General features: G+C 42.5%; 1 protein-coding gene across 2 annotated transcripts in view; it reads right to left on the reverse strand.

Moving 5' to 3' along the window:
• The window catches only part of fgd5a (FYVE, RhoGEF and PH domain containing 5a), a 50,590-nt gene extending 34,439 nt beyond the window's left edge, over nt 1–16,151 (reverse strand). For both annotated transcript variants that reach the window (XM_010881808.3, XM_010881807.4), the window contains exons 1-2: nt 15,900–16,151; nt 10,970–13,718 (exon numbers count right to left, since the gene is read on the reverse strand). In XM_010881808.3, coding sequence (XP_010880110.3) covers nt 10,970–13,718; nt 15,900–15,909 — 2,759 coding nt within the window. In that variant the 5' untranslated portion in view covers nt 15,910–16,151. The remainder of the gene's footprint in view (nt 1–10,969; nt 13,719–15,899) is intronic.
• Between the last annotated feature and the right edge of the window lie 1,108 nt (nt 16,152–17,259).

Raw genomic sequence — 17,259 nt, forward strand, 5'->3', positions numbered from 1 at the left:
CCTGTGTGCTGTGTTATAGTTCTGCCCACAGACACGTCATGAGTGCATTGTTGTAGTGGGTGGTGGCTGTCCACTGCGGTGAGGTGGCCGGGTAGGCTTCGGGGGGCAGACCTGGGCGTGGGGTACTGAAGGCCTGGAGCCAGGCCCTCTGAGGTCATTGCCAGGTCATCCCCAGGGAGGAAGACTCCTGCCTAGGCTATACTCTGCTCTGCTGTTTACAGGAAATGCAGGACAAGGGCAGGGGGAGGGAGGGAGACAGGGAATAGGGGGTAGACTGAAGATAGAGGAGACGGGGGTCAACAGGGAGGGGTGGGGTGTGGGGGATGCAGGGTGGAGGTTCCCAGACTCCCCCAAGACAGGATCAAGACAAGGTGGGGCGTTGTCAGGAATGTTTGGTCTGACCTAGAATTGGAATGTTATGTTGTTCTTCAAAGAGCTGTAGTTGAATGTGTAAGGGATAGGGGTTACTGTAGTTAAATTTGTTGGAATGAGGGGTTACTGTTGTTGAATATTTTGGAAGTAGGGGGTTACTGTAGTTGAATATGTTGGAAGGGGTTACTGTAGTTGAATATGTTGGAAGGGGTTACTGTAGTTGAATATGTTGGAAGGAGGGGTTATTGTATATTGAATATGTTGGACCCATGTTTAAACCACATTTTAAACATGGTTCTTACAGTATGACATGCTCTACTCAATGCATAAACCAGCTCTCTGATGCACTTCTGTTGTTTGTTGACAATCAATTAGGAAAGGAATTGCCAGGCTGTCTCATTCAATAATAACATCACAACAGTAGCGCATACAGTATGTAATGATTTACACTGGAAGCACAGCATTTTGTCTCTATATGTGTTTACATTTCCCATGTTAAGTCGACTAACAACCACAGTTTAGCTTTTCCTATTTTCTTTAAAAGCACTATTTAAAAGACAGAAATACCCTTCTGATTGCATGTCATACATATTTTAATACCTAATGTTTTAGCTTTGTCTTTAAATCCTCAGAAAGAGAGATATCTATGGCTTTAAATGGAAAATCACTATATGCTCTTTTTCCCACAGTAGCTGTAACTCCCATGTATTAAACACTCACTTCAGTGACAAAGAGATTACATACATTGTTATATTGTTGTGTAATGAACATTTAACATCGATTTGACCAGTTTTCCCGATGGCAAAATGATGATATTTGTTGAGGATGTATAACCCCGTTCCCAAAAAAGTTGTGACGCTGAGTAAATTGCCAATAAAAATATAATCCAATGATGTGCAAATCATTCATCCTTATATTTAATTAAAAATGGTACAAAGACAATACATTAAATGTTACTGTTTTTGGAAAAATACATGCCAATTTTGAATTTGATGCCAGCAACATGTTTAAAAACACGTTTTAAAGTGATTGCATTCCCATTCTTGCTTGATACAGGATATAAGGTTCAACAGTTTGGGGTCTCCTTTGTTGTATTTTTCATTTCATAATGCACCAAATGTTTTCAATGGGTGATAGGTCGGGACTGCAGACAGGCCTGTTTAGCACCTGGACTCTTTTACTACGTAGCCATGCTGTTGTAATAAGTGCAGATTGTGGTTTGCATTGTCTTGCTGAAATAAGCCATTTTCTGAATGGCAGCATATGTTGCTCCAAAACCTATATTGTTCAGCATTAATGGTGGCTTCACAGATGTGCAAGTCACCCATGCCATGTGAACTAATGCACCCCCATCTTGTTTCTAATATGGTTTCTTCTTTGCATGGTAGATTTTTTACTTGCATTTGTGGATGCAGCGACATACAGTGTTCACAGACAATGGTTTTTGTAATTGTTCCTGAGCTCATGCAGTGATTTCCACTGCAGAATCACGCCTGTTTTTAATGCAGTGGTTCCTGAAGGCCCGAAGATCATGGCCATCCAATATTGGTATTTTGGCCTAATCCTTTGCATACAGAGTTTTCTCCAAATTCTCTTAATCTTTTAATGATAGTATGTATCATTTTGGATTTCATGAGAGCTACACATTCCAAAAAAGTTGGGACAGGTAGCAATAAGAGGCTGGAAAAGTTAAATGTACAGATATGGAACAGCTGGAGGACCAATTTGCAACTTATTATGTCAATTAGCAACATGATTGGGTATAAAAAGAGCCTGTCAGAGTGGCAGTGTCTTTTAGAAGTCAAGATGGGCAGAGGATCACCAATTCCCCCAATGCTGCGGCAAAAAATTGTGGAGCAATATAGGAAAGGAGTTTCTCAGAGAAAAATTGCAAAGAGTTTGAAGTTATCATCATCTACAGTGCATAATATCATCCAAAGATTCAGAGAATCTGGAACAATCTCTGTGCGTAAGGGTCAAGGCTAGAAAACCATACTGAATGCCCGTGATCTTCGGGCCCTCAGACAGCACTGCATCACATACAGGAATGATACTGTAATGGAAATCACAACATAGGCTCAGGAATACTTCCAGAAAACATTGTCGGTGAACACAATCCACCATGCCATTCGCCGTTGCCAGCTAAAACTCTATAGGTCAAAAAGAAGCTGTATCTAAACAGGATCCAGAAGAACAGGCGTTTTCTCTGGGCCAAGGATCATTTAAAATGGACTGTGGCAAAGTGGAAAAGTGTTCTGTGGTCAGACAAATCAAAATTTGAAGTTCATTTTGGAAAACTGGGACGCCATGTCATCCGGACTAAAGAGGACAAGGACAACCCAAGTTGTTATCAGCGCTCAGTTCAGAAGCCTGCATCTCTGATGGTATGGGGTTGCATGAGTGCGTGTGGCATGGGCAGCCTACACATCTGGAAAGGCACCATAAATGCTGACAGTTATATCCAAGTTCTAGAACAACATATGCTCCCATCCAGATGTTGTCACTTTCAGGGAAGACCTTGCATTTTCCAACATGACAATGCCAGACCCCATACTGCATCAATTACAATGTCATGGCTGCATAGAAGAAGGATCCGGGTACTGAAATGGCCAGCCTGCAGTCCAGATCTTTCACCCATAGAAAACATTTGGCGCATCATAAAGAGGAAGGTGTGACAAAGAAGACCTAAGACAGTTGAGCAACTACAAGCCTGTATTGGACAAGAATGGGACAACATTCCTATTCATAAACTTGAGCAACTTGTCTCCTCAGTCCCCAGACGTTTGCAGTCTGTTATAAAAAGAAGAGGGGATGCCACACAGTGGTAAACAATGGCCTTGTCCCAACTTTTTTGAGATGTGTTGATGCCATGAAATTTAAAATCAACTTATTTTTCCATTAAAGTGATAAAATATTGAAATTTGAAACTTCCACATCATTGCATTCTGTTTTAATTCACAATTGTACAGTGTCCCAACCTTTTTGGAATCTGGTTTGTAGATACAGTAACTAGCCTGGCTAGTTAGCTAGTGAACTTGGCAAATTAGTTAGTTACAGTATCTAATTAACTTTGTACAATGTGTGGTTTGTAATTCCCATTTGATATTATGCTGCAGTATAACTATTACTATAAACAACAAACAGGCTGTAGCGGCGCAAGACAACTCCATATAACGTGATTGGGAAAAGCCTATCCTGCCAAAACCCAGCAAACACATTTTTTTTTTATTGTACTAGGCTACGGGTGCTAGACTGAGACATGGGTAGCTTACTTGCAAAGTAGACAGCTTGTTCCTTAAGAGTGATTCATAGCTGGGCTATTCAACTCTGTACCTGCTGGTTGTTTGCCCTCAACTGTCCCAGGTCTGAATAAGTCATACAATAGAAGTACAGAATACAACCCAGAAGGGTTTGGCCCTCCTGGACCATAGTTAACTATCCCTGATGTATAGCTTACCTGTCAAGGAGAAATAATGGCCAGCTCGCTCTTCAGGTCCATATCAGCCTGTGCATTTCTTTACCGCTGGAAAGTGATGCCTATACTTATTTTTGTTTTCTACAGTGCTTTATCCTAATTCCTTTGGGACTGGCAAAGCTATATATCCAACAGACCATAATAAACGAGTTGTGTATATTTATTTCAATTATATATAACTTAGCAGTAAGCCTCCTTCCAACATATTCTACTACGATAACCCCCCTTCCAACATATTCAACTACAGTAACCCCTCCTTCCAACATATTCTACTACAGTAACCCCCCCTTCTAACATATTCTACTACATTACCCCTCCTTCCAACTTATTCTACTAAATTAACCTCTCCTTCTAACATATTCAACTATAATATCCCTTACTTCTGACATATTCTACTACAGTAACCCCTCCTTCCAACATATTCTACTACTGTAACCCCTCCTTCCAACACCCCTCCTTCTAACATATTCTACTACAGTAACCCCTCCTTCCAACATATTCTACTACAGTAACCCCTCTTTCTAACATATTCTACTACAGTAACCCCTCCTTCTATCATATTCTACTACAGTAACCCCTCCTTCCAAAATATTCTACTACAGTAACCCCTCCTTCCAACATATTCTACTACAGTAACCCCTCTTTCTAACATAGTCTACTACAGTAACCCCTCCTTCCAACATATTCTACTAAATTAACCTCTATTCTAACATATTCAACTACAATATCCCTTACTTCCAAAATATTCAACTACAGTAACCCCTCCATCCAACACACAGCTCTGGAAAGAATTGAGAGACCACTGCACCTTTTTCTGTTCCAAAAGAGTTGAAAAGGAAAAATTTGAGTGAGGAACAGAAGCATTTAATTTGCAGTGGCCTCTTGATTTTAACCCTTCTGTTCCTCACTCAAAACCTTCCTTTCCAACTTTTTGGGAAAGGAATGAAAAAGGTGCAATGGTCTCTTAATTTTTTTTAGGGCTATATATATATATATATATATATATATATATATATATATATATGTATATATATACAACCCCATTTCCAAAACGTTTGGGACGCTGTGTAAAATGTGAAGATAAACAGAATGCAAGGATGTGCAAATCAATTAAACCCTATATTCAATAGAAAATAGTACCAAGACAACATATCAAATGTTGAAATGTTAGCCCGGAGGCTAAAACGTGTTTGTTTTCTGTCCTCTTGTATTGCCAAGTTGTCACTGAAAATCAGAACTGGTTCTCAGCTGACTTACCTGGTTATTTTAAAGTGAAAAAAATGAAGTGGAACGTCCACCGAAAAGAGCATAAGTTCAGTCAAGATGTCTTCATTCATCTGTCCCCACTCAGCCTTTTTGGAAAGGACCGCAAAGTCTCAGTGCAATCAGTTCTGAACCAGCAGACTCTAACTTTAAACAGGCCCGCACATTCAATCTGCATAAACTCTTTCTTTGCATTTATTCACCCTGCCTTAGTTTACACATATAAATAAAATGTGCTTGCCTTTTCATGCAAAACAGAGTATCCACTGTGTTGCACATTAATCAAACCTAGTGTTAGAAATGTAGTTGTAACATGGTCGCAACTATTTGCCTTCTTTTGTGGATATTATTCTTTTGACTCACTTCAGCCCTCTCTGCCCTCTCTAGGCATCAACAGGAAGAATGTTAACTGAATACATGCTCAATTAATCACCCTCCAACCATCGGCTCACCAAGCTAGGACAGTGGCAATGTCAACCCTTCAGTGAGAAGACAGTGGCAATGTCAATGCTTCAGTGAGAGGACAGTGGCAATGTCAACGCTTCACCAAGAGCTAAGCAGAAAAATACAGATACAGACACACAAAAGCCCAAGTGATTGAACACGCAGGTACACATACACCAACACACACACAAACACATTGAATGCCCAAAATAATGTATGCACACACAAACAAACACACACACACACACACACACACAAAGCACAAGCAGACAAAACAAACAGCATCCCTGGCAACTGAGGCATCCCCAGGGAGAATTCAGTAGAAGAGAGGCAAGGCGACAGCACAGATAGGCCCATTCACATCCGTAAATAGGGCCTGAGGTTTCAGACCACCACCACTATGAGCTCAATCGTTAAGTCGTCAACACAAAAGATCTGGCTCTGCTATACTATGGTCTGAGAAATGTAAGAGATTGAAACAAGGCAAATAGGGTTCAAACAAACTCTAGATTAATACTATCAAGGTCATTGATCATGATAGCAAGTTGTATTTTACCACAGAGAAAACCTATTACCATTTAGTTGATTGTAAGACTGATATTGTGGGATAGGTTTCCTCTGAGAACAGGGGCTCTCAGAAATTACTAATATATAGGCGCACAACAAAGAACAACCAATTCAACTACAGCAGTAACCAAAATGTAATAATACAAAACATTTTCGTCATAGGTATACTTCAACTATGAGAGACAAAATGAGGGGAAACAATCCAGAAAATCACATTGTAGGTTTTTTTTATGGATTTATAGGTAAATTCCTCTGTAAAATAAGTACAAACCCGATTCCAAAAAAGTTGGGACACTGTACAAATTGTGAGTAAAAAAGGAATGGAATAATTTACAAATCTCATGAACTCATATAATTCACAATAGAATATAGATAACATATCAAATGTTGAAAGTGAGACATTTTGTAATGTCATGCCAAATATTGGCTCATTTTGGATTTCATGAGAGCTACACATTCCAGAAAAGTTGGGACAGGTAGCAATAAGAGGCTGGAAAAGTTAAATGTACAGAAAAGGAACAGCTGGAGGACCAATTTGCAACTTATTATGTCAATTGGCAACATGATTGGGTATAAAAAGAGCCTCTCAGATTGGCAGTGTCTCTCAGAAGTCAAGATGGGCAGAGGATCACCAATTCCCCCAATGCTGCAGCAAAAAATAGTGGAGCAATATAGGAAAGGAGTTTCTCTGAGAAAAATTGCAAAGAGTTTGAAGTTATCATCATCTACAGTGCATAATATCATCCAAAGATTCAGAGAATCTGGAACAATCTCTGTGCGTAAGGGTCAAGGCCAGAAAACCATACTGGATGCCCGTGATCCTCGGGCCCTCAGACAGCACTGCATCACATACAGGAATGATACTGTAATGGAAATCACAACATGAGCTCAGGAATACTTCCAGAAAACATTGTCGGTGAACACAATCCACCGTGCCATTCGTCGTTGCTGGCTAAAACTCTATAGGTCAAAAAGAAGCTGTATCTAAACAGGATCCAGAAGCGCAGGCGTTTTCTCTGGGCCAAGGATCATTTAAAAAGGACTGTGGCAAAGTGGAAAAGTGTTCTGTGGACAGACTAATCAAAATTTGAAGTTCGTTTTGGAAAACTGGGACGCCATGTCATCCGGACTAAAGAGGACAAGGACAACCCAAGTTGTTATCAGCGCTCAGTTCAGAAGCCTGCATCTCTGATGGTATGGGGTTGCATGAGTGCGTGTGGCATGGGCAGCCTACACATCTGGAAAGGCACCATAAATGCTGACAGTTATATCCAAGTTCTAGAACAACCTATGCTCCCATCCAGACGTCGTCTCTTTCAGGGAAGACCTTGCATTTTCCAACATGACAATGACAGACCACATACTGCATCAATTATGGCTGCATAGAAGAAGGATCCGGGTACTGAAATGGCCAGCCTGCAGTCCAGATCTTTCACCCATAGAAAACATTTGGCGCATCATAAAGAGGAAGGTGCGACAAAGAAGACCTAAGACAGTTGAGCAACTAGAAGCCTGTATTGGACAAGAATGGGACAACATTCCTATTCATAAACTTGAGCAACTTGTCTCCTCAGTACCCAGATGTTTGCAGTTTGTATTAAAAGAAAAGGGGATGCCACACATGGCCTTGTCCCAAATTTTTTGAGATGTGTTGATGCCATGAAATTTTAAATCAACTTATTTTTCCCTTAAAGTGATACATTTTCTCAGTTTAACCATTTGATATGACATCTATGTTGTATTCTGAATAAAATATTGAAATTTGAAACTTCCGCATCATTGCATTCTGTTTTTATTCACAACTGTACAGTGTCCCAACATTTTTGGAATCGGGTTTGTACTGTTGATGATGAGATCCACAAACCCTTTGCAATTATACATTGAGAAACATTATATATATACACTCACCTAAAGGATTATAAAGGATTATTAGGAACACCATACTAATACTGTGTTTGACCCCCCCTTCCATCTATGTTGTATTCTGAATAAAATATAGAAATCTGAAACTTCCACATCATTGCATTCTGTTTTTATTCACAATTGTACAGTGTCCCAACTTTTTTGGAATCAGGTTTGTATTTGGTCACCTACAAACAAGCAAGATTTCTGGCTCTCACAGACCTGTAACTTCTTCTTTAAGAGGCTCCTCTGTCCTCCACTCGTTACCTGTATTAATGGCACCTGTTTGAACTTGTTATCAGTATAAAAGACACCTGTCCACAACCTCAAACAGTCACACTCCGAACTCCACTATGGCCAAGACCAAAGAGCTGTCAATGGACACCAGAAACAAAATTGTAGACCTGCACCAGGCTGGGAAGACTGAATCTGCAATAGGTAAGCAGCTTGGTGTGAAGAAATCAATTGTGGGAGCAATTATAAGAAAATGGAAGACATACAAGACCACTGATAATCTCCCTCGATCCGGGGCTCCACGCAAGATCTCACCCCGTGGGGTCAAAAGGATCACAAGAACGGTGAGCAAAAATCCCAGAACCACACGGGGGGACCTAGTGAATGACCTGCAGAGAGCTGGGACCAAAGTAACAAAGGCTACATCAGTAACACACTACGACGCCAGGGACTCAAATCCTGCTGTGCCAGACGTGTCCCCCTGCTTAAGCCAGTACATGTCCAGGCCCGTCTGATGTTTGCTAGAGAGCATTTGGATGGTCCAGAAGAGGATTGGGAGAATGTCATATGGTCAGATGAAACCAAAATATAACTTGTTGGTAAAAACTCAACTTGTCGTGTTTGGAGGAGAAAGAATGCTGAGTTGCATCCAAATAACACCATACCTACTGTGAAGCATGGGGGTGGATACATCATGCCTTGGGGCTGTTTTCCTGCAAAGGGACCAGGACGACTGATCCATGTAAAGGAAAGAATGAATGGGGCCATGTATCGTGAGATTTTGAGTGAAAGCCTCCTTCCATCAGCAAGGGCATTGAAGATGAAACGTGGCTGGATCTTTCAGCATGACAATGATCCCAAACTCACCGCCCGGGCAACGAAGGAGTGGATTCGTAAGAAGCATTTCAAGGTCCTGGAGTGGCCTAGCCAGTCACCAGATCTCAACCCCATAGAAAATCTTTGGGGTTGAAAGTCTGTGTTGCCCAGCGACAGCCCCAAAACATCACTGCTCTAGAGGAGATCTGCATGGAGGAATGGGCCAAAATACCAGCAACAGTGTGTGAAAACCTTGTGAAGACTTATTGCCCACAAAGGGTATATAACAGAGTATTGAGATTAACTTTTGTTATTGACCAAAAACTTATTTTCCACCATAATTTACCAATAAATTCATAAAATATACTACAATGTGATTTTCTGGATTTTTTCCCACTCATTTTGTCTCTATCAAAGATTCAAGGTCAGTGCTGTCACATCTAATCTGGCTATAAAAATGTGTGTATCAAACCAATGTATATTCCATTGACTACCAAATGCTGTACAATTTCAGTAGGTATTCCAATAAGCTCTCTTAAAATGCAAGCTTTAACTGTAAGTCGGGCTGGATAAGAGAATCGGATAAACGATAAAAATGTAAATGTAAGAATCAGAAATGTGGTTTTCTTGAGCAGTGATAACTAGTAATTACAGGTTGTTGTGAAAGGGTCGGAGATAACAGGACCCTTTACTTCTACAATTGCAACTCAACTTTGTAAATAAATAACAAATTGAGTGGCCTGGGGCGGTCTAGTGCTCTAGCAGATGTCTCTGGTGTACATGTACTTGGGCGGCGTAGGTTAGAATTGGACATAGTGCTCTCTCAGCAAAAACTCTCTACTCTGTCTTTCATCACTATCCTGCCCAATAATGCATAAATTGCCTGAAATAAATACCCTAGAATACTGGATTTAAATGATCCCTGTAGTTGAAGTGTGAAATAAGCAGTTTACACAAAGCAGCCATAAATGGCATTTGTGGCTATTTCTCAATAATTGCTGTGAAATGTAGGCTAATTGAAAAAGTTGTCAGAATGCCTGTAGTAATAGCCTTATGAACAAACACCAGCCATCAAACCAGCCATGTTTGACCGGAGGGTAGGCTGGGCTGGCTGTGTAGGCATAAGCCTGAGAGAGTGTGTCTTTCCATTCTAGCAGGTACCAGTGATTGCTCTCTATCTCTCTGCTGTAAATCTAACCACCCTCCAAGGCTCAATGAAATAGATGCTCTCAATAAAACCACTTCTAATAAATGCAATGCAATGCTGAACTTAACCACAATTGTCAGGGAATAGAAAGCTATTACCCAGACCCTTTCCCCATTTGTCCCTTGTTCATACTCTCACTCTTTCTTTTATCCACTCCTTGCCTCTCGTTCCTTATCCACTTATTGTTGCTCATATCACACCTCACCCAGACTCTCTCTCCCTTTCCCCCTTTTTAGACGTTAGTAATCTCAGTCCCTCCCCACTCCTTTCCACGGTTTCATCCCCTCAGACACACATTAAAGGCAACACCAGATGTGTCCTTGAAAACCAGAAAAAGAGAAATTGGGATTAGCTCCCCCACATGCACTGTCCATCTTCCCAAACCCAACGAGCCTCAGCACAGCGGGCTGTCTCATCGGTCACACACAAGACGACTCTCTCCAAGATAGGGAAGTCTGGTTAGCGAGGAGCCGGCTGTTCATTTCAGCTACAGTTCTCTATCAGCCTGTCTGGAGTATTGCAATATTCAACAGATGAACCCTGGCCAAACTAGTCCATTGGAGAACTGTGTTGAGAGTGGATTTTGGGAAAGGCAGTATATACAGACAGTATACGATGCAATCCATGGTCTTATGTTCCGACGACCATTAAACAGGTTCAGCATCTATGAGTGGAAGAAAGTACTGTACCTTTCAGGCTCCTGCTCAGGTGACTGGTGTTTGCTGTCGATCCCAGGGAAGCTGTTCATATCCACATAGCCGTCATTCTCATTGCAAGAGGCCGCCATGCGGTTCGGGTCCTCAAAGAACTCTGTGATGGTCATGGCTCTAGTAGCTCTTCCCCCGACGGGGATCTGGATGTTCTCATAGTCTGAGCTCATAGCCGGGATGTTCTCATAGTCAGACGTGTCTGCACTGGGGAAGGAGATGGATCGTGGCTTGGTCAGGGGGAGGGGCATGAGGGGGCGGCGCGAGCGCTCCTCGAAAGACTCCACCCTGGACACTCCTCTGCTACCGTAGCTTTTGGGGTCTCCTTTCCTGCGATCTTTGTAGAGCAGGAGGGTGGAAGGCAGGTCTGGAGGACGCTGCTGGGTCATTACCATACGGGACTGGGGTGGAGGCTGAGGGGAGCCAGGGCTCCTGCGCTCCAGGTCCAGGATCCTAGATGGCCCATGGTGGCTGGACTCAGAGGACGAGCGTGAGGAGCGGATGCTCCCATCACTGAAGCCTTTGTTGTCCGTCTTCCTCTTGAACTTCAGGGCCAGGAAGCGCTTGAAGGAGGACTTGTTCTTCTTGGGCTTGTGGTCTGTGGACTCAGTGGAGACGCTGATGAGGAGAGATGGGGAGCTCTTAGTGACAGGTTTCTTGGTGATGTAAGCCAACTCAAAGGGAGGTGGGATGTCCACCAGAGAGGTTGGAGTGGAAACGCCACTGGACGACTGATGACTCCGCTGAGAGAAGCTTCCAGAAGAAGTGATAACACATGGCAAGGAGAGGGTGTCATTTTTCCTTTTCATTCTTCCCTCCTTTAGGAACGGGTCAGCCTCTGTGTGAGCGCCCAAAGAGAGTTCGCAGCCCTCACTAGAGAACGAGTTTGGGTAAAATTGGAAGCGACGTGGCTTCATGGATGGGATTAGTCTATTAACCTCTGGCTGCTCATGATGTCTTATAGGTTCTCCATTCTGGTCTAAAGCCACAGTACAATAGTCATGACTACTCTGATATTCCGATATCTCCTCAGGAACCGTCTCAGGGACATACCCCGAAACCTTCCCAGAGTAAGAGCGTGACCGCGTCACAATGGTCTTCCGGTCCAGAGAGATAAAGTTCTCCCCCTCAGAGTCAAAGCCAGCCTCCTCATAGATGTGCTCCTCACTGTCTGAATCTGAGTCTGAGTAGTAAGGTACGATGTGGCCGTCCAGCTCCTCAATGTCCTCCTCAAAGGCCTCTGTGGTGTGGGCAAACACCACCCTGTTGGTGAGCTCTGGGGTCCGGGTCCGGTCCAGGTCTGCTGGAACTGTGATGTTGCACAGCCTGAGTCGGGGCTGGCAGCTATTTCGCTGGCTGGAGAAAGCCTTGTTGCGCTGGGCTGTTCTCTCTTTCGCACTCCTCACTCTGATCTGCTTCCTCTCAGAGTCATCTGTGTCATCGTCGTCATCCCCAATTTCTACATAGTCCTCTGACGAGGCACCCTCCAGCTGGGAGTCCTGGGCATCTGGGCAGAGGGAGTCGTTGATGTCTGCGTATTCATCCACATCCTCCTCGGTGGCCCCTCTGCGTGTGCTGGATGGTTCAGGACTGTCCAGGACCTCGCTCTCTCCTCGTTGTTTATCCTCTAGCTCCACCACGTTGCCTGACTCTGACCACACATCACCAGGCACTTGACTAGAGGCGCCACCCGCGTCCGTCTTCTTCGGAGAGCCGGGTTCGTCACCGCAGCATGTGTCACGGTGATTCAAGTCAGGGTCGGCCGTGCTCATCTGGTCAGCAGGCACTGCCTCGATGACAGAATAAGGTCCGAACACATCCTCAGTGCTGCCAGAGAAACGGAAACGCCCAGACGGGTCCTTGGTGGCACGCTCTGGTTGCCACACGCCCGGTTCTCCAGGCTCGCCGACGTCACATGTGTAAACAGGCTCATCCGAGGGACCAATCACGTCATACGGATACTCCTCAGAGACGGGCAGGAGTGTGCGGCAGTGTGCTCCCAATAACAGATCATTGGCCTCCACAGCCTCATCGGTGGGTGATATGCACTGCAAATATTCATCGCAAGGAGCCATGTTCTTATCTTCATTGTCTGGCTCATCCCCGGGTCCTATAGGTTCCTCAGCCTTTTCAGACTCTTTAGTTAAACTTTTCTCTTCCTCCTCTCTGCACCCCTCTTCTTCATGATCTCCGTTATGACACGGAAACACATTGTCACACACTGGATGATGTGCAGGCTCCACAGACGTGTCTTCCTTATCACTCTCATGTAGGGTCAAGTCATCTGTTTCTGTACAGTTTGGCTTATTTACAGCAACGAGAGCATCAGACACACTTGAATTCTCAAATTCGGACTGACTGCACAATGCCCCTCCCTCTTTGTCTACGTCCTCCTCCTTTGCCATTCTCTCTTTCTCTTCATCATCGTCATCCGTGATGTCACCGTCATTAAGGTTTTCCTCCGGTTCTACTTGGTCCTGGCTGTGATCGGTGGAGTGTGGTATGGGATCCTCAGGTTCCACATCTGAGGAGCCCAAGTGTCCATTGCTAAGACTGTGATGGGGACACTGCTCCTCCTCTGTCTCGGATGAGGAAGGGCTGGGTTTTGGAGTGGTTGGAGGTTTGGGCCCCCAGCTAGAGGGACAAGGCTTTGACATCAGTTTGGACTGCACCTTTATTGTTAGGTGACTGCGGTTCTTTGGTCGCGGAACTTGGAAAAGGTTCTGAAAATCTAGAAAGAAATGGAGATTAACGTGTAAATAATTGTAATTCAAATACAGTGTTCAACCTCAAAAGCTGTTCTAGTGGGAGTTGCAATATCCTCCAAAGAACAATATTCCATTAGCCTTTAACACATTTGTTAGTCTCTTGCTGGTATGTACTGCATACTGTATAAAACAAGTTTTATAACAATGTTTTCATTTGGAGGCTGTCTTCAGACTCAATTCAAATACATTATATTAAAGACACAGATGGGCTGTACAAGAACATATCAATATAGATACTGTGTATTTGTCTGGAACTTGGTTACATGCAGATGGCCAGAGGGGACATAACCTAATAATAACTACACATTCTTTTTTTATCTGCAAATCAACTGTTCTAAAAAATAATTTGATGTATGCGGATTTAAAGTCCATTCAGGTCCAGCAGGTTAGTTCTACAATCGACCATAGAATGTCATTATTGATTTTTAAAGTACTTAAAGCCTGTATAAAAATCTGAGGGAAGCAGAAAGTATTGACATAAAAAAGATCTTAGGATACCCATTTTTAGACTTGCATTTTACATTAAGGTTCGACCAATTTGGATATAATTGTTCTCGTTCATATGCACTGGTCTCTTATCCATTGCTTTTTCTATTTATTTACATATATTATACAAACTGTGATACAGTCGATTCCAATTGATATTTTTCGACCAACATGCTTTAATAAAATGTGAGTGTGGGGAAGCTCTGTCAAAGACAGGGGTCTGGTGTTTAGGCGTTTTCATGAAACACACCCTTACTTAACAGAACGCATACACCCCTTGTCTCTTCCTGTTATTTAATACCTGCCCTGACGCACATCCTATTAAACTCTGTGTGCACTGTGCTCTCCATACTTGTTCATCTGATGCCCCTCTCTGTCCGTCTGACTCTCTTTATATGTGTCTGTGTCAGTGTCTCTGTATGACTGCCTGTATGACTGCCTGTCTGTCTGACTGTTTGTCCTTATGTGTGTCAGTCAGACTGACTGTATGTTTGTTTGTCTGTATGTGTGTCCAACTGTCTCCGTCTGTCTGTATGTGTGTGTGTCTGTCTATGTCTGTCTGTATGTCCGTCAGTCACTCTATGTGTGTATGACTGTCTGTCTGTATCTGCCTATCTGTTAGTCTGCCTGTGTGGGGTGGTCTGTGCCATGTATTCCAAGACATATAATGAACCATTCCAGCAGAATCCCCTTGAAGGACTCCAGCAGGAAGTCCTGAAGGGAAGGACATTAACGGCACCCTCACTCTTCCACGAACCCTTCTAGGAGTACACATTCTCACAATACAAATGGACTTCCTTCTTGTCATTCTTCCCCTGAAATCCACACACACACACTTTTGCTGAAATGGTCCTTTCAGTGTGTCATGAACAAAACACAGAAAAAACAAAGGTCCAGTCCCACAAAGTCACTCTGCAAACAACAGGATATGAATTGCGCAACAAGAATTCAATTAAAGAACAAATGTTTGAAAACAAAGATAGACACTGGGACCCTGACTGGGCCAAGCTCACAGGATATGATCTCACGCTGTGAGGGAATCAAGAAATGTCACCCATCATAACAAAAACAAACATTATAACTACCCAATGAATAAGCCAATCACCACAGTGTGGTGGAATTAAGGTAGAAATACCTTTGGTTTAACCTCAGAAGTGAAATACATAATCCCATCATAAATCATAGAGTTTTGCAAGCCACTTAAATTACTGAACAGATCATTAGTCATTACACTGATGAGAGCCTTCTCTATTCATTACTACATTACTGCATGTCTAATGGTTCGCCTATGTGGTTGATCGACGTTCTGCAATAACTGCAAGTGAGATTTGCCATACTATAAGTTGATGAAATCACAAACGAAAAAGACATTTTAAAAATAAGTAATCATCTAAACATCTCTTAAGTCTATGACCATGCAGCGATTTTGTACTGTCATATAACAAGTGTAATATGCTCAACAGTGAAAACACATAATTGAGAAAAATTCTTGAACACATGCTGTACCTACAAACACACGCGGAAACAAGCACGCACACACGCACAATCACACAAAACTTGAAGCATCCTTTATGTAAACGCATTGAATGGACCACTAGGCTATAGCAGTTAGCCAATGTGTGGACTGCGCATCGCGACATGACCATTAGTCTACATACCTGTGTTCATTGTGGAACATAATCCGCCATAGCAACCGAGTTATTCACATATTTTCTCACAATCTGGAAACAACCGCTACAATATGTCCACAGGTTGTAAAAATCTCTCCCAATTGACAGTTGAAAGTATTCAAGTGTTCTAAATTCAACATAAAAATGTTTTTCCCGCAGTTTATTAAAGTGTTTAATACTTCTCTGTCAACGCAGCAGCTGTTTTTCTACAGAGCCTTCATCCCTTTTAGCCGATGCGCGTCCGGCGCGCTCGCGAAGGATGTAGAAACGGGAGGAGGTGGTCTCTCTCACTTCCTGAGTAGGAAGGGTCTGTCGAGCGACAAGGACCAGTGACCAAACCCACTTCGTTTACATTCAGAAGAGTAGGCTATTATTTATCAAATACTTGCTAAATACTATATGAACACCATACATGTATTTGAAATTAGATGAAGTTCTAAACATTGGGAAATGTCTGTGACATGTCTGCCTACCTAAAATGGATTCAATTGGATTTGCTAAAACTTTCCAGACTTTACAGTAGTTGTTTACATAAAATGTGTGAGTATACCAGGCTATGGATGTATATGAAGCAACGATGACATTCGTTTTTAAACCTCTGGATTCACAGTGTCTCCAATTATAATCACAATGTGCATTTAGAAAACTAAACTTTTCATATTATTTATATATCTAAAAATATTTATTATTTTTGATAATTTTTTATATAAAATTGATACAATTTCAAACTGAAATATGGGACAAAACTCTGCATAACAATTTTAAAGCCATTATAAACTTGTCTTTCGATAATATTCCAGAACATACTGTATTTTATTGACAAGGAACACTTAAGTAATCAAAACAGCTTGTTTAGGACACCCAAAGCTTTCGCTGGTGGCCAGTCTTCCTGGCTCGGCATCTGTTGCATGATTGGAGGAAAGCAACCTTTTAAACACCTCTCTTCATAACAGGAAACTGCTCTCCCTGTTTCCTGCACAACAGGCTACACTTCCTTAGCAACAGATGGACAAGGTTGGTAATGTTAACCCCTTAGGTAAGCTAATGGGCTAAATTAGTGGAATTCTGCTGCTAATAGTTCCTCAATGCTCAAGGAAAAATGTACTTCCAATATCCTTTAACTGGGACAACTGGGGCTGTTCAAGGGCACAGAGATGTCCTGAAACACATGGGAAGCTGGGATGGTCAGCCACCTGTGGCCTCTGTTTTGACAGCTCACATTGCTGGTTAAACGGCCACATGTTGGGGAGGGAAAAATCTTACCTCTGTATTATTTTCTTCTTCACACTTGAAGGTCAGACGCTGCAGCCAATCCTCCAGGGGATATTACAAAAGTGAATAGAGAAAA

This window comes from Esox lucius, chromosome 17 (genome assembly GCF_011004845.1).
Source record: "Esox lucius isolate fEsoLuc1 chromosome 17, fEsoLuc1.pri, whole genome shotgun sequence".
NCBI classification, from domain to species: Eukaryota; Metazoa; Chordata; class Actinopteri; order Esociformes; family Esocidae; genus Esox; species Esox lucius.